At 42.0% G+C, this 19,017-nt stretch overlaps 1 protein-coding gene across 2 annotated transcripts in view; it reads right to left on the bottom strand.

Annotated features, from left to right (window-relative positions):
• CDK14 (cyclin dependent kinase 14) overlaps positions 1–16,875 on the bottom strand; it is a 543,473-nt gene extending 526,598 nt beyond the window's left edge. Inside the window, exons 1-2 of one of the 2 annotated variants that reach the window (XM_078059238.1) lie at positions 16,446–16,875; positions 9,554–9,585 (exon numbers count right to left, since the gene is read on the bottom strand). In XM_078059238.1, coding sequence (XP_077915364.1) covers positions 9,554–9,585; positions 16,446–16,536 — 123 coding nt within the window. In that variant the 5' untranslated portion in view covers positions 16,537–16,875. The remainder of the gene's footprint in view (positions 1–9,553; positions 9,586–16,445) is intronic. The other variant, XM_078059237.1, reaches the window with a different exon arrangement.
• Positions 16,876–19,017: the final 2,142 nt, after the last annotated feature.

Genomic DNA, 19,017 nt, shown 5'->3' with positions numbered 1-19,017 from the left:
TTACATGTTACAACAATTTTTTCTACTTTAGTCGTAAAAGCCTTAAAAAATTTTTGGTCCACATATTCCTTACTCTTGCATATAACATTTAATATCATGGAATTTAGGATTTAGAGTCGCTATTTAGAAAGACTTAAACACACACAAAAAAACTACTTTTCTGAGCCAAAAATCGGGATGCATGATCTGAAATCAAGAGCTCTTCAAAAAAATTCAGACCGCACGTGACTATATTAATGTCCATCTTCAATTCCTTTCTAATAGTTCAAAAACATATATACACAAAGTGGCTCTCAGTCATTTTCATCATCTGAACACACCTGTGGGATATGACATACTCTCAGAAAAGAAGCATTTTAAATCAAGCACATAATATTGCACAAGACACTGTAGTACAGACTACTGCCATATTTTCAGATCATTAAAAAAAAAATTTTTTTTTAAGGAAATCCCCAGACCCATATTTTTAAAACAAAGAAAAGAAAAAAGAAGGGGGTGGAGGGAGGAGGGAAGGAAGACGGCAGGGAGGGAGGGAAAAGAAAAGAAAGAAAACTTAAAAACTAAACTAAACCAACTTTATATACTGACAACAAAACAGATTCAGAAGGAAAAACTGAATATTCCTTCAATTATTGTCTTTACATAGTGAAAGAGCGCCTTCCAAAAACCTCATACTGATGCATCCTGGAGGAATCAAGCTTGCAAAATAGAGAGCAATTTTTTGGTTCCAATTTTTTGTAATTGTGTCTTTTGTCAATTTTATGACACAGAGAATAAAAAGAGTTAAGTGTGTTTTAGACTACAAAAAAAAATTAGTAAGTGTATCTCTCAGAGAAGGGCCACTTATCTGTCACACTGATCTAAAGGTCAGCACACTCCTGATCAAGTACAGAACATGATTCCAGTCCTGTGAAAACCTTAACCCCTTGGCCTAGCTGATTTCAATTATCATTATGGTGCCCAGAGTAAGAGGCCATCGCAAATGCAACCAAGCAATTTAAGGATTCGTAGATTATAAATCACTGGCTCAAATTTCAGTGAGAAAGAAAATGGGTATAACATACTCCCTGTAGCTGGGCCCATTTTGTTCTTGTTGAAGAATATCATGAATACTTAAGTTGTATTAAAAACACTCCCTACACCAAAGGTCAGCTCTCTACAAAAGAATTCAAACATGCAAATCAAAGCACACCCAGTAAGGGAACATCAACTACCCTTACAGGTGAGACTCTTACAGGTTAACAGGCCTGCCAGCAGGATGCACAGAGCTCACGAAGACAAACGGGACCCAACTCATGCTTTCAATTTCTGTAACATTCTATCTTTTGGGAGTTAAGAATATGGAAGTGACTAATTCTCCCAAATGTCATACATTTTACATTGTGTGACATGTTACTTCCTCTCTCAATTTTTACAGCACTACCTACACATTCTAGCCACTGTCTGGGACGAGACATAATTATTGTAATTATGTCTACCATAATTAGGGAGACAGTAAATGGGATCAAACATTTATAAAGGAAAAACTAAAGCACAGAAAGTTTTAAGAATCCAAAAACTTCAACTAAGTTCCAATGACAGAATTAAGGAGGAAGTGAGGTTCTTTTTCAGCCACCTGAAATGTCGCATTTGAAAAATTAGTACGTACCAGATTACTGGCACAGTCAGAGAATAGTCTGTAAATTTCCAGACTTCTTACACAGGACAGGTTCCAGGGATGTCAGACATGACCACGGTGAAAATAAAAGCGGATATAAAGTCATGTAAAATCTTACGATAAAGAGAGTGAGGCTGAATTTGTGCCTAGGCCCAATACTCCACGATGACAGGAGCGGGCCAACAGGTACATGCCAGTGGGATTAAATTCTGTGAGACTTACTAGACTGAGAGTCAGGTTCAGAGCATATCCAGAGGCTGACATAAAAAACACATCAATAAATACTTGCTGCACAAATCTTTGAATCAGGAAGTGTCATGACAAGAAAGACATGTGGGGAAGGGTGGCGGAGAGGAATGAGAGGCGGAACAGTGAGACCAATTAAGAGGTTACTGGGATAAAAAAAAAAAAAGGTAAAAGTGATAAAGTCGGAACTGAGGTGGTGGCAGCTGGAATGATAATGAAGGCATTAAAGTAAGAGACAACTGATGAGGGTGCAAAGGTGAGCAAGAGATAGATCACAGAAGGCCTTGAATGCCAAGTTAAGAGTCTGGACTTCAACCTGCAGCCAAGAGGGAGCTTTTAAAATACTAAACAAGAGGGCACCTGGGTGGCTCAGTCGTTAAGCGTCTGCCTTCGGCTCAGGTCATGATCCCAGGGTCCTGGGATCGAGTCCCGCATCGGGCTCCCTGCTCCGCGGGAGGCCTGCTTCTCCCTTTCTAGCCCCCCCCTTCTCCGCTTGTGTTCCCTCTCTTAAGAAAAAAGAAAAAAAAAAAATACTAAGCAAGAGAGGGGCACCTGGGTGGCTCAGTCGGTTAAGCGTCTGCCTTCGACTCAGGTCGTGATCCCAGGGTCCTGGGATCGAGCCCCGCATGGGGCTCCCTGCTCGGTGGGAAGCCTGCTTCTTCCTCTCCCACTCCCCCTGCTTGTGTTCCCTCTCTCGCTGTGTCTCTCTCTGTCAAATAAATAAATAAAATCTTTTTAAAAATAAATAAACACATAAATAAAAAAATAAAATACTAAGCCAGAGAAACGCATGACTGGCATTTCAGATCTGGTACAGTGCTGGAACAGGAGGCAAGCTGTAGGCAGGGAAGCCGTGAGACGCTGACTGCAAGCCCAGGCAAGAGAGGCTGAGGCTCACTGTGCACCTCAGCAGCGGGAAGGGAGGTGGCAGGAGGCAACAAGGACCAAGCCAGTGGCAGGATGTGGGGCCTGGAGGGAAGCGCAGGTCGGTGTCAGGTTGCTTCTGCCTTGGAAAATCACTGATACGGGAAAGAGAAAAGGCAGAGGTTTAGGAGTATTTTGTATGTGCTGAGACTGTGACGTGGAGACACAGAGGGAGAAACATCTAATATCTGGGCGTGGAGTTCAGAGCAGCAAGCGAGGTCAGCCAGGCACGTTTAAGTATAATAAGGGAGTAGCCAAAAGCAAGGGCTGGACAGACTCCTCGGGGGAGCATGACAAAATGATCACAGTGGACAGAGGGCTTCCGCTGCCACGGAAGAGATGGGGAGGGCTTGCCCGCGCTCCGCGCCCCGGGTAGAACACCTGTACAAAGGAAGAGACAGGGTAAGAAAGGACAAGTAGACAAGGAAGGAAAGACTCAATTACACACACTCCTGGAGTGGAAGCAGGGAAAGGAATGGAGAGGGAAGGAGGAGGAACTAGCCTGGGACAGCAGAAAAGACATCCTCCTCTGAGACCAGAAAAAGGGAAGTAAAATTGGAGCAAATGAAGGTACCCACGCAGGCAAGGTGCTGACATCTAATAGTACCAAGTGTTCCAAGGAGCTGCAGGGTGTTACGGGTGGGACCGTGTCCACCAGCAATTCTTACGTGGAAGTCTTCCTCACCCCCACCCCCACCCCGTACCTCTGAATGTGATCTTCTTTGGAAATAGGGTCAGTGCAGATGTCATTAGTTAAATTAAGAGGAGGACATGCCGGAGTCGGGTGGGCCTTTAATTCAATATGACTGGTGTCTTTATATTTTTTCTTTTTTTTTTTTACTTAAATTCAATTAATGAACATACAATGTATTATTGGTTTCCGAGGTAGAGGTCAGTGATTCACCAGTCTTATATAACACCCAGTGCTCATGACATCACGTGCCCTCCTTCATGGACTGGTGTCTTTATAAAAAGGGGAAAGTTGGATCCACAGACACTCATTAAGGGAAGGTGATGCAAAGACACACGGGGAGAAGAAAGCCATCTGCAAACGAAGGAAAGAGGCCTGGGACATATCCTTCACTCACAGCCTTCGGAAGGAACCAGCCCAGCCCACGCTTTGATTTCAGACTTCTGGTCTTCAGAACTGTGAGACAATTGACTTCTGTTGTTCAAGCCACCCAGTTTGTGGTACTTTTCTATGGCAAGTCTAGCAAACGAATACAGAGGGGGAGTCATCTCCTAAAGGAAGGAGGGGTGGAGAAGGGTAGCTAGGAGGTTTGAGGGACGTGGAAAGGTTTTAGCAGGAAACAGGCCAGCCACACAGTGCAAGACTGCGCACAGTTGCCTCGGGTTCCAGCGAAGGCCGGAGATGATAAATTTATTTACAGAGTGATTTCCTCAAGCAGCTCTTGGCAGCCAGTGGGTAAGAGAGGAAAAGATGCCAGGTCAGAATCGAGGGCTGGCAGAGTAGATTACCAGCAAAGTACAAAGGGATACGGCCATTGAGGATACTGGCAGGGGAGTGATGTACAATGAGCGAAGAGAGAAGGAAACAGAGGAGGGGGATGGGTTGCAGGCTGAAGAAGGGGATAGGGCAGGTGGAGAAGGGGTCATCTGGAAACAGGGAGCCAGCAAAGAAAAGAAAGCATGGGGAAGCTAACAGGGAAAGACTGTTACTGGGATTTCGTATTTTCCATGAGGAAGTCTGGGAAGTCGGCGGCTCGACGGCTGTGTACAATCTGTACGTGACTCGCAGACTGAGGCCTGAGGTGCTAACAGTAGTCAGGTGCTGAACAAGACGGCAACGGCTCCCGCCACCCACAGTGCAGGGAAAATACTGCCCAGGGCTATCCCCAAATCATATCTGTACCTGCTTCCTAGAATCGGGTTCTCAGAAAAATCACTACTGGAAATCTGTCCTCTCCAGTGTATCTTTATACATAATTACAAAGACGGCTTGGGCTAGAAGCAGAGATCAATGCTTACTACCCCCATCTAGCACACAAAATTATTATATTAAGTAGGGAAGAAGCAAGTTAACCTATAAAAATGTACTTGAGGAAGTTAAGAGATCAGATGTAAAAATGTTAAGACATTTCAGACGCTCTGTACACATTTCCTTAGGATACAAGAAATAAAATAGCTGGAAAATGCCCAAACCTGTGCTGGCAGGCCCTTCTACTGTGCAAACAAGGAACAACTGACCAGGGCACAGAAGAATTAGAAAACTTATAAGTGACCATTCATTTTTTTCCAAACGAATAAGTGCTTCATTATCTGGATTATATATGATAAACAAACAAAACTCTTTGTATTTTCAAAGGTTTATTTCAATCACTAGAATTTTTGTATGTCTCACTAAAGAGCCAAGCATAGTCAACACTGTTCTGGCAATTCATCAGAGCTAAAATAACACAAAGGCATGAAGCAGAACAAAAACTACACAATTTAACCTTTTTCATTTACACACAAGAACAATTCATAAATTGTTGTGGCTTTAGACATTTCCAACTCTTTCTATATACATATGTTTATACTTACTCAGAACTTTTTACTTTCAAAGTTCGAAAAGTTTTAGGCAAAGTACTTTTACATTGGAAGAGATTAACTGTATTTTCTGACCTTTTATACTTCAGGTCTCATTTTATTTTTTTATTTTCATTTTTTATTAATTTTATTATGTTAGTCACCATACATTACATCATTAGTTTTGTTTTTTTTTTTTTAAAGATTTTATTTATTTATTTGACAGAGAGAGACACAGCAAGAGAGGGAACACAAGCAGGGGGAGTGGGAGAGGGAGAAGCAGGCTTCCCGCTGAGCAGGGAGCCCGATGTGGGGCTCGATCCCAGGACCCTGGGATCATGACCTGAGCTGAAGGCAGACGCTTAACGACTGAGCCACCCAGGCGCCCCTACATCATTAGTTTTTGATTCATTGTTTGCATATAACACCCAGTGCTCCATGCAATACGTGCCCTCCTTAATACCCATCACTGGGTTAACCCATCCCCCACCCCTTCCCCTCTAAAACCCTCAGTTTGTTTCTCAGAGTCCATAGTCTCTCATGGTTCGTCTCCCCCTCCGATTTCCCCCCCTTCATTTTTCCCTTCCTACTATCTTCTTTTTTTTTTTTTTAACATATAATGTATTATTTGTTTCAGAGGTACAGGTCCGCGATTCATCAGTCTTACACAATTCACAGCGCTCACCATAGCACATACCCTCCCCAATGTACTTTAGGTCTCATTTTAAAACAAATCACTAAATAAAAAAATAAGATTCAGAGCCTTCCTTGAAGTCATAGTATAATATTGTTCACTGGCACAGGGAAAATGGGACCACTCAGGGGACATGGCCTACGACATCTACTGGGGACAAAAAGGTGAGAAAGAATTTGGAAAGTTCTGCAACTTTATATAAGGATATCAGGATATCCTTATAAATGGTTAGTCTATCCACATCAAATATATAGATTAAACCCGCAGAGCATAAAATGCTTCCTATTTTAATCAGGGCCCAGATACACAATGAATGAAGGCCAAAAGGTCATCCTCTCCCCAAATATGATGGGCTTCAACAAAATTTCCTACTCCAACAAAATTGCCTATTGTAAACATCCCTCCATACTTAACTTCCAAAGTGCCTCATTCTCTCTCTACAACAACCATTAGCACACTGTTCCTGAATATAATTCCAGGATGCTTTTAAAAATTTGCAGTCATGGTATTTTAGCCTATTTAAGAATGAATGAATAAATAGGTCTTTCAAATAGGTCCACATTTCTTTTTCTCCTCTCCTCAAGGTCAAACATTTACACAAACCCTAGAGAAATCCTCTGTAGCAATCAGGGAGTAGCAACTACACTCTAGCCTCGAGCTAAGTAGCCCTCCACCTCATAAATACTGAGTGAGAAGAGAGTTGCCACACCTTGATGTATATCTAAGAACCTTACCCAGCCCCCACGTTTGAAGAGTCAAATCTTACCTGAATTCCAAAAGACTACAAGAGGAAAAGAAGACCAAGAAATGAGTTCAAGAAAACTTCTAACACTGTAGTTTGAAGACAGTCATTGAACAACTTGGTGATTTTCTGTTTATTTAATCACAGACGCAGTGCTCTTTTCTGATCTTAGTAAAATTGTAAATTCGTAAGATTTCAGCCTACATTTAAAGATAGAAAGCAATTTGAGGATGATCATCTATCTACCTGACTGATTTTACAAATGAGAAAACTGAATGGCTAGAAACTGGCAAAGGAGAATCCACACTAACATTTGGTTCAACACTCTCTTTCCTTATTAGCAACAGATATTTACTCATATTCAACAGATATATTTATTGAATGTTAACCACGTGCAAGACACCCGAGGATTACAAAGCTGAATTTTAGAGGAGTATCCGAAAGTAACTCTCTTTATAGCTCTAATTCTTAATTTTGAACTAAATCTTTCCTTCCTCCTTGTAGCCCTTCCAAATACAGAAGGTGATGTCATGGTGAGAACGTCGGTAAAGAAATGATGATGATGATGATGATGATGATAACGACAAAGACAATGACAATACCAACTGAGACACTTACTATGTGCCCATCACTACCTGTTACCTTTACATACATAGCTTATTTAATCTTCAGAACAATCTTAGGAGGGAGATAAGTATCTCTAATTGATAAAAGGTTTGGAAAAAGTAAGTCAATTGCCCCTGAAAGGGTAGTCAAGTTCGGGTTTACACCCAGACATGACTTTACTACTACTGTCTCCTGGGTGCCTGACCCTGGCACTTCCCATAATTAACTGGAAATTCCCTGGCCCCTCTGGACCTCAATTTCTTCATCAGTGAAATGATGAAGTTGGTCACATGATTTCCAACATCTCTTCCAGGTGTACCATTCTGCAATTTACTAATTTGAGGTTTTTAACCAATCTCTTGCAGTGCAGAGGAAGGAAAACACTTTGTAAAAGCTAAGGATAATTTTGCCCCAAATGACAAAATCCAGACCTTTGTGCAGAGGTTTCCGGGTAAAGGAGGGTGGGTTGTTATTGGCTTGATATATCCTTAACTTTCATCTAGGTTCCAGCCTCAGATTTTTGTGAAAGCTAATCTCACAGCCACGTGAAAAATAACATACAGTCATTAACAATGGCATTTAAACTAAACAGGAGGTTTTTCAAATCCCTAATAATGATTAGGAGTCCTCTGTAAAAACATGGGAAAATACCACATTATTGCTTTTATAAGAAAAAAAGCAGGATGCAATATATGGCTTTTTTTTTGGTTTCTGAACAAGGAGAAAGAAGCAAGAACATTCAACAGTGGTTGTAGTTAGATAATAGGATTGGCAGATTTTTCTTTCTCTTTTTCCTTATTTTTCTTTTTTATGTAAGCTTAAATTACCTCCATAATTAGAGGGGAGACTTTTCTTTACAAAGAGAGAAAAGGTGTCCAATATTCTCACATTGATTTCTTCTGAGAAGAAAATACTCTCCTAGAAGCATCTCAGTAACACTGCAGACATTCCAGAAATACAGGTTTAGAGGTGAACATCATTATTACCTACTACAGATGAGGAAGAAAATAGTCCTCTATTGCTTCAGGTCTAGAATAACTAAGTTTTACAGGATGTTTCAGGACTCCTGGTAGGGGAAGTTGCTTTGGAGTCCAGGGACACATAGCTCCACAGAGCTGGGTGCCAGGAAAAAAAGAACAGGTGCAAACGACGAAGCAGCAGACCGTGAGAACCAAACGTCACTGGCCCCATCCAAAATCCCGATCTGGAGCAGGCTCTCCCTGTGTGGTCCTGCCCTGCACCCCGGCCAACCACATGGTCAAGGGGCCTTTCCCTGAGCACAAATGTCCTCACTTCTCTGAAGCACTACACAGAGGGACGACAGGTAGCATATTTCATAGAATCTGCAACTGAAAAATCACAACCACAACCAAACTAATCTAGGCTCCATTAGGCTGCAGGATAAGCACGTTGTGTGTATACCTCTGTGTTCACATATAAACTCCCAATATATAGACACACGTGGCCCAGTTTATAACACAGATCAGTAACTGTGGCTTTGGATGGTGACAATGAAACACTTCACTCTATAGCTCTCTTGAGAATATTTTGTAAACACATTGTGTCTCTCGTGATTCCCACTGATACTACACAAAACTCAGGAAAGAATACAATTTAAAAATCACATTCAGAATGCTATTAATTACATAGGAACCCTCGGCCTTACTGGAACAGACTTTTTTTTGCTACTTTGTAGCAAGTAGATAAAGACGGATCTGATATACAAAGAAGAGAAAAACAAGAACAGGAAAAGTCAGCTTCTCCTGTGGGAGTCTCACAGACAATATGTGGCGTCAACATCACATCACACCCGGACTCAGAGGAGGGCTGCAGGGAGCCGTGATGCCCAACTCCCCAACAACTCCAGACTTGCCCTAAGCATCCACCTCACACTGGGCTTCACCAGCTCCACCACCATTAAGAAAGCAGCAATACAAAGGCCAGCGGGTATCCTTTATTCATTTAAAAAGACATATTTATGTTGATTGCTACCAAAACTCCTTCGAATGATTACTTAAAACTGAAAATAATGTAACTAGAGAGATGTCATCTTTTTTTTTAAGGCATTTTTTTTCTAAGTGTGAAGTTGGCACCTATTAACTGTACCTGGCGGTAATTAAATACATCTAACGTTAGATAAAGAAATTTAACCTACCTCATCAAAGGTGGTGTCGTCTTTCTTCAAAGCTATAAAATAAAAAGGGAAAGGAAACAGTTATTGTGAAACATCTCAAAGAGGCTAAGCATCTAAGTTCTAGAAAACAGAAGGAAAACAAAGCAGTATGGTGTTTTCATTTCAGAAAGTAAAACTGTACCCCAACCTGAATAACAATGTTATGATACAAATAGGAAAGCTGCAAATGAGACAGAGAATTGCACAGCATGCATCTTTGTGAAACACTTTCATAAATATGTAAATGGACGATCCTCCCAAGTATGGAAAAGAAGTATGCATATCTTTCCCCTATCTCTTCTTTAGTAGAAAAACGTTTTAATGAAAGTATGAAAGCATCAAAAAGTAATCTTAAAGAAATTTCCCCCTCAACTCCTGGGTTTTGAGCATATATCATTGGGCACAGTGTGTGGTCCTCCCAAACCAACTGTCAGGATGACACCCCCTCTGCACTGTGCCCTGAATGAGATTTTCAGGCCGAGGGAAGTTTAAATACGGTGAGAAAAGACTAAGCATGTAAAATAAGCACTGCAGAGACATAATTCAAGCATTTCAACATGATCCATTTTATAACAAAGTATCACGAAAGGAAACAATACATTCAGAATATTTTATAGGAGTTAGCAAATACTTAAAATTTATTTAAATGTGCAGCTTCAGAACTGGAATTTTATTACTCTAAAGAGAAAGAGAAGTATTTCATGCATTATTGGCAAACACCCTAGTTCCTTAAATCCTACAATTACTTAGAATGTTTCATATTAAGGAGAATGCACAAAGGAACTAATTTGGCTGAAACCACTAATTGGAGAAATGTTTCCAATTTATAGAATTGTGCATAGGTGTTTACTGGTCTATACTAGACAGTTCTAGTCAGGATAGAAGCACTTGTGTCGCTCTTACTTGGAAAGCTATGTTCTGACAAAAGCAATGGAAAGCAAATTATGTTGGCAATTAAGCTCTGAGAGAAGTCATGTGCTTAAACTGAAGCTATCATTTCAGAGCCTATACTACACAGTGTAGCAATCTTGAAGAGGGTATTTTCTGTTTCCTACTATAGATGAGGTTGTGGAGAGTTAAGGTGGATGAGGGCAGATTGAGGGAGATAAAATGTTTTTGAAAGTTTAATTCTTAGTTTTCCTCTTTTTTGCCTAAGAAACTGATCTGTAATAAATTTCTCTACTTGCTTTATTAGAAGACAACTTCTTCTGAGTGAAAAATTAAAAAACAGCCCTTTCTCCTAGTCTGAAATGGCTTATCTTGCATTCAATTACTTACACACATTTTATTATGTATTTGCTTTAACTTACATTAAATCCAAAATAAGCTATTTCGATAGAAAGCTATTGAGAAAGCTAAGAGCCTAGATGATCTTTAATTGCTATATTTTAACTTAGAATGTAAAACTTCTAATCTGAAAGGCTTTCTTTAAATATCAACCAACCATGTTACTAAACTACAATCCTCACTTCCCTCAAACCTAAGGCATGTCCTCTAATCAACATACTTCAGTAGTGATTCCTAGATAAAATATTAATGACCTACATAAATATAGGCAAGTTGTCCCATCTAAAAAAAAAAAGTGGTTTTTTTTTTTTGGAATAAGAAATGATTAGCTCAGTGATTTCAAATACAAAGTCAATCACTGTACAGCCTCATACCTAGCTCATTTAACAAAGATAAATGAAAAATTATGTGGCTGTCATGCAAGATGCAAAGCTAAAGCACCAAACTTATAATTCACAGCACAAACTTCCTATAGTTTATTTACTTTGGACATGATAAAGTTCCAAAATTTAGCCATGGGTTGTCTTAAGCAAAGCATCAAATAGGAACTACAGTTGATACTATCCTTCGGGTAACTGCAAACAGAATGAAGACCCTCAAGCTGAGAGAAAGCAAAAAACTAAAATGTCTCTGACATCTGGACGGGGCTCTTTCTTTCTTGCCTCCTGGATAAAGAGGTGGGTCTGAAGACAGAAAGAGAAGGAAGAAATAGAAGAGGAACTGCAGGCGTGTTTTCTAAAATATAAGTAGCAGGAAGCTAGATTCTCTCCCCCGCATTCTATTCTCAAGCCCAAGATACCACAGGGGAGAACATTTTAAGACCCCAAAAAAGCTATGGCTTCGTTGAAACCCTTTATTGGTAGACTGACACTTTATACAGTTACTTATAAATATTGAATCCTTGCCCTGAACAGCAGTTAACAGTAACAACAAAGACCAATTAAAGACGTCTCTGCCAAATATTTATCAGGTCATTGATGAATAAACTCTGACCTAAACAAGCACACAACATGTCATTATTGATTACATTCCCTGATTGTCATTAATCATTCATGTAAATGTAAACTCACAATTGTCTTCGAAGGTATCTTGGAATAGCGAGCATATTACATTTTTATGGGTTAACAAGGTGGTATATATTAAATCATTTAAGATATTCAGATATCCTATTTAGTCCTCTACTCAGACACTGCTTCCTCCAGAAAGCTTTCCATGATCCCACCAAGACTAAAGTGGTGTCCTTCATATGTTCTCCAACAGCAAATTATGTTAATCTTCCTGGTAAAATTTGTCACTCTATATTGTCAGTGCCCATTCATTGGCCTGTATCCTCTTAAAGTCCTTGAGGACTGGTAAGAGTGGCCACTGAATCTCAATGTCAGCACAGTATCTAGCACATATGACGTACTCAATAATTATTTGTTAAATTAATGAGTTCTACCTCAATGGCAAAACAACAGCCTCTTATATTTTGAGACACACTAAAGTTTTGGTATATGAAAACCATACACTATTTTCTCTTATGAAAGGATCATAGATATAAATTCCATTTCACAGTTGGCAAATTAAAATCTTCTGAAACTACATGGGGAGAGAACATTGGTACTATATTTAAATTCTGTGCCTGAACCTTTACTCTTAAGAATGGACTTATCACATGACAGCTGGACCCTACATTACACACTTACAGCACAAGGTAACAAACCCCAAAATTCAATGTAACCATAGCCTCTTCCTTTCATTCAGTTCTCTCACAAACTACATCTTTTAAAGGAATGGTATACATGGGGTTCATCTCCAATATCACAGAGTACAAACTTCCTTTCTCTACAAGTTAATCCAAATAAGTGTGAAGAAATGCACTCAAATGAATATGAAGAAATGCCAGTTTGACCTTACTCTTACGCCAGATATTACAGAAAGCCTTCCTCCTCCTAGGCTATCATTTAAAAATTAAAAGAAAGAAGGAAAGAAAAGAGGAAAAGGATTTTAATATAACCTTTTTATTTTTTTTTATTTTTTTTAAAGATTTTGTTTATTTGACAGAGAGAGACACAGCGAGAGAGGGAACACAAGCAGGGAGAGTGGGAGGGGGAGAAGCAGGCTTCCCGCGGAGCAGGGAGCACGATGCAGGGCTCAATCCCAGGACCCTGGGATCATGACCTGAGCTGAAGGCAGACACCCAACGACTGAGCCACCCAGGAGCCCCTAATATAACCTTTTTAACAACTAAGTTCCCATTTGTCGTTTTTTATGCTAACCAAAAAAAAAAAAAAACAAACAACAACAAAAAACATAAGACAACTACAGTAGTTCCTAAATAAGTGAACACACTGACACTATTTAGCAGAAAACGATAAATACTCACCACTGAAATCAGTGACTGCCTTTGAAATTCAATTACACCCATCTTATAAAAGAACTGTAACTGTGTTATAGTCACTCTCTGGCAGATGTCATAAATTAGAGTGCTATGGCTTGAAAGCAAATGTGTTTTATTAGACCTTATACAATATAGTAATTTCAGATCAGCTGTATTTGGGATGGGTAGTGACAAAGTTGACATGATCACTCAAGTGTGAATGAATTAAACATTAGCATTACCACTTTTATACAGTCAAAACCGTTAATAATAAACACTGAATATCACATACTTTCAAACGTTGTCCTCATTTTCTATCAATGATTAATTTCTCATGGCTAAACAATGATACTGTATATTTTGCCATATAACAAGCTACACTTTTGAATCATCCTAAAAAAGCAAAATTAAGTCAGTATGTTTATTTCAAAAGCCATTGTAGATTGGTTAAAGGGAATGAAAATGTTGAGATGTTGTATTATTCAACAAGAATAAACCATTCGCTCTTTGATCTCCTCGTGAAGTACCAGTGAAGACAGGAGGAAGATGGGGGATAAACAGAGAAATGGGAAGGAAGAATATCAGCCCCCAGTACTGTTCTTCACATGGAACAGATACTGCACTAGATATTTTATGTGTCCTACCTGATTTAATCTTCACAACAACCTTGAGAAAATTTATACCTGTGGACTCTGGAGTTTAGGGGTATTCTGCTAGTTGCCCAAGGCACACAGCAAGCTGGGAAAACAGGGTTCAAACCCAGACCAGACTAACTCCAAAACCCATCCTGTTTTTATACTGTAAAGTCAGTGGCCACTTCTTCCCCTCACTTCTCTTGCTTCCCACCCAGAAGATCAATTATGTCAATATGATGTAATCACCAATAACGGTAATAACATATTATGAATATTTATTGAGTCTGCACTATGTACCATACAGGACATCATATGCGTTATTTCACTAAGTGCCAATAACAAAACTGAGGTGTACATGAAAAACTGAAGCTCAGAAGTGGAGGGACCTGTCCAAGGTCACACAGCTACAAGTGGCAAGATGGGAAATCCCAGTGGTCTGACACACACAGCCCACATCCTGAATCTATGCACTATATAATTCCATAGTAAAAACTCCCTTCCATAGCCTCAAGCACCTTAAAATCTTTACATAATCAAATTGATTTTATTGCTTTGTAATTTTGCTAATAAAACATTAAGAAAATACATAGATAACAAAGATGCATTTTTCTGTAATCCCATTTCCAATGCATGTCTTGGATTTGCTATATACAAGCGTAACCATGTAAACCTCTTTATCTCCTTTTACAGTATTCCAGAATGAGAGTTACTATTCAGAATCATGACCCTCCATCAATACAAGAAATAATCAGTTATGTTCACTGCACTGTACTGTTTCTGAAAGGGAGGAAGTAAAATCTACTATATCTTAGAACATATTTTAAGAAGTGTTGGAATCAAAAGGAGTTTCACATCACTAACTCTCAGTAAGCTAGAAAATCCAATTAACTGTAATACCCCACTTGCCAGCACTGTAGTTAATCCAAATTTTACTGATTGGAGATCAAAATCTTGAAATTGCTTAAACATAAGGAATTTTTGTATTAATGTCCTTGGTTTCTTACTGAGATTCAACCGCAATGAATTATTTAACACAAAACTGGAAGGGCTCCAACAGAGTCATTAGCATTAGTAAATATACAGTTAATGTGTTTTAGAACAGGGCTTAATGGACTCCAGAACCCGCCTCTGTGATGGTTTGGGTCCCGGGCAGAACACTCTCCTTAAAAATGCACACCAACTCAACACCTTGCTCTCTCACATTCTTCTTGGTTTCAATCTTCATTTGCATGTAGGAACTCTTCATATGCATCCCTAAGTAAAAGTGAAACTGCAAATATCCGATACATGTAATAAGTAAAACCAGGATTAAATATTGGTTTCACACCATAACTTTACAGCCATTTTGGAAGAGATTTTGTATACCAATAGGAAATTTTAAGTTAAAGACAAAGAAAACTAGGCTAAATTTTGATCCATATTTTCTCTTGCTTGAACAAAGTTTGCATATTTTAGAGTGCACTTATAAAATGATTTTTAAAGGAAGGGATGGAAGGATGACTACAACACTCATATGCACCCCAGGGGTTTATTTTAAGGAATTAAGTACCTTATGCTTAATTTCCATTAACACGTTCATTAACATGGATGACATGTTAAACAAGTGAAACAAAGGCTAGAAGGCTTCTTAGGGAATCTGAGGGGTTATTTTTAGTGTTTGTATGATTCTCTTGCTGAAAACAGTTACCTACATAAATGAAAGTTATAATGTTAGAGGAAGCAGCTACCGTCTTAAGGTTAAAAGGGGCTTTCTACGGCCAACCCTAAAAAGCTAACAAACCCATTCCACACAATACTGTTGTCACCCTGTTATAGTCTGTGACATGGATTTATTCTTAAATGTCCTAAACATTTCTCAGTCAGTTTTTATTTGTACATCATTTGGTTGGTTGGCTGGTTTAAAGACAATAGTTCCGGAGCTCTAGTAAATGTGAGAAGTTCGGGAGACTCATTCCTAAATGTTCAGATAAGTTCACAGCGCGCATTTATTTGCCGCAATGGAAAGATTCAGAGAGCTCGGGACGGAACAGCCAAATCTCGCTTTCGAGGACCCGAAGTACCGAACAAAAGGTCCCAAGGTATCTGTCCCACTTCCCTTTACGTTGGATGTCTTAAACAATACCAAGGCACAACTCAACGTCTCACCAATTTCCAAAGCTAAATTATTTACTAAACACCCCAGAGCAAAGCCTGCGCGCAATAAATAAATAAATAAATAAATAAATAAATAAATAAAAATAACAAGTGACCCAGGCGGCCGTGCAGCCGGTTGCGCAGCGGGGCCCGGGGCGTCCCATCGCCTGTCCACCGCGGGCGCGAAAGCCCGAGCGCTAGTGGCGAGGAGACGGAACCCAAACTGTAGGCTTAAGATCATCCACAAACGAACCCCCAGATCCTGAGGGAGAGGGGTGTCTCTCCTTTCCATTGTCGCCCTCCCCCCAGGTCCGGGCACTGCTCGGTCCACCGTCCGCTCGCAGCGCAGCCCACGCCAGCCCCGGGTGGCCGCTGCATTGGTGGTGCCAGAAGCGCGGGGAGGAGGAGCAGACGACGGGGGCGACCGGCCGGGTGCCCGGGGCAGCGCGCCACTCACCAATGCGGCTGAAACTCTCCGACAAAGTTCTCCGCAACTTCTTCATCTTGCCGATCTTCTCGGCCGGCTGCGGCTCAATGAGGTCGCACATCTGGGCGACACGGGGCTCCGGCAACTTCCCCAAACTGGTCCAGAGCGGAGCGCAGACAACGGCGAGGGCGCGCGGCAAGAAGGCGGCGCCTCCTCCTCCTCCTCCTCTTCCACCACCTCCTCCTCCTCCGGCCAGGAGGCGACGCGCTGGGCTCGGGAGGCGAGTGGCGAGCTGCAGGCTCCGCTCGGGCCTGGGCCGCGGCTGGGCGGGCGGGGGCGTTCTACGTGGTGCCGGGGGCGGCCGCCATCGCCGCCGCCGCGGTAGCCCCGTGCCGCGCCGCCGCCCGGCTCATTTTCCCTCCTTTGTAACCGAGAGCGGCGCGGCGGGCGGCCGGCAGTGGGGGCGGCGCGGCCGGAGGCGGGGCGGGGCGGGGCGGGCTGGGAACGAGGTGCGGGAGCCGGGGGTCGCCGAGTGCACGGGCACAGGCGGGGAGAAGTTCTCAGCCCCGAGTTTCGGGCACTCGGGAGAAAGAGCCGCGGCGCGGAACCGCCACCCGCCCCGCCCTCACCGCCCCTCCCGCCGCCTCCGCCCCGCCTTCCCTGGGCAAAGGACCCCGGGCGCGGGACCCCGGCGGGACCTCGGCTCCCGGGCTCGGAGTCGCGTCCTCTTCGGGCCTGTCAGCCGGGCTCGCGCCCCCGCGGCGCCCCCTCCCGGCCGCCCCCGCGCGCCTCTCCCGGCCCGGCCCGCCCCGCCCCGGCCGCGCGCTCCACGACCGGGGCCGGCGGAGGGCCTCGAGCAGCCCGGGCTGGGAACGGGCCGCGACGGGGACTCCGTCTCACGCTGTGGGGAGGCCACCCAAAGGGAAGGCTCTGGATCTCGGTCATTTATCTGAGTGGTTTTCTCCTTGCCACGAACGCGTGTGAAAAGAGCGAGGAGTTGCGGGGGAGGGGGTGGCCGCCACCACTGCCTCTGAGTCCGGGGAATGGAAAGGCCTGGGGGACCACTCAGGTTTGACGGTGACTTTTTTTACCGCCAGTTTTGCCAGAAAGACTGTGAAGTGAAAGATCCAAAGGGAAAGGTGGGCCCGTTTTTTAGGGGAGTCAAGTGCAGAGGTAGAAGCGTCAACTGTAACCCCCCAAGGCAGGGCTATGCTGTTTCCTTCACCCCGTGTCACTCTGAGTGACTGATGGGAATGTAGATGTAGCTAATGTCTGATAGGAACACCCAGTTCCGTAGTAAATAGCAAACAGAAGTCCTTCGTCTCTACCAGTTTTAGAATATATTTCCAAACTGGAAGATTTGGAGGCCAAAAAGATTCTGACCTCCTCTCCCCGCCCCCCCACACACACAAAAAAAAATTTAAAAAGGAGGGGGTTGGAGGAGGCTTTATAAAATCCCAGAACAAACAGTTCAGGCAGCAAACACACATCGTCTTCATTCTCTTAAAATGTGGTGCAGCGAGCGCTCCAAACGTCAGTCTCCCAGGGGAGAGAGAAGGAAGATGGGGGAGGGCCTGAATGTTGATTTGGGGCCAGCAAACTCCTTATGAATAGAAATTTAGTAATCTTGAGTCATCTGGCTGTGTAAGTAATAAGAGCTTGTGAGTGTGTGACAATGCTGTTTGGTTTAAAGGAAGTTTTGGGGAGTTTGTATTTTGTTGAAAGATTTTTATCTTAAAACAAAAACTAGCCCCCTGCCTTCCTTAAATTGTGAGGTAGAACACTTCGATTTGTTCTGCTCTGTAATGAGCACATTATAGGGTCTTTGATACATTGCTCCTGATAAAAGACAGGAAGTCAAGCCAAGTGGGGAGCCAAGGAGGGTGGGGAATTCATCAAGAAAGTCCGTATGAGTTAAAATGCAAGGATGTTGGGTCCTAGTGACCATATTTAGATATTACAGACAGCACCAAGTATGTCCTCAGACGGGAAAGAGTTTGACTTTTACCACTTCCTCGGGTTAGTTAGGGAGAAAGTTATCAGCAGCTATGAATGGAAAGACAAAAAGCAACCAATCAACATACTGATGGGTTCTATCTACCAGTCAACAAAGATAAAATAGTTACTAATTTAATAAACTTTGACTGCGGGGCGCCTGGGTGGCTCAGTGGGTTAAGTGTCTGCTTTTGGCTCAGGTCATGATCCCAGGGTCCTGGAAGCGAGCCCCAGGTCCATCCCGCTCTCTGCTCAGCGCAGAGCCTGCTTCTCCCTCCCCCTCTGCCTGCCTCTTCCCCTGCTTGTGCTCTCTCTCCCTGTCAAATAAATAAATAAAAGCTTTAAAAAAAATTTAAAAATAAACTTTGACTACTGTATGTCTGTGGCTATCCTAGTCACTCTGACAGTATCATATAGGTAAATACACATACAGATATAGATTCTCCATTTCACCTCCCCAGTATTTAATATTTCCAACTTTTTAAAAGGTCAGCTTCTGCCTTAGTAAATCATGGTATATCCATACAAAGGTACAGTAGGTAAACATTTTTTAAATGAGATAAATCAGTATGTATTGTTGGATAAATATATCTAGGGTAAGTGAATA

The sequence above is a fragment of the Halichoerus grypus genome, chromosome 12, assembly GCF_964656455.1.
Source record: "Halichoerus grypus chromosome 12, mHalGry1.hap1.1, whole genome shotgun sequence".
Taxonomy (NCBI): domain Eukaryota; kingdom Metazoa; phylum Chordata; class Mammalia; order Carnivora; family Phocidae; genus Halichoerus; species Halichoerus grypus.
This window is presented reverse-complemented; position numbering and strand designations above follow the sequence as displayed.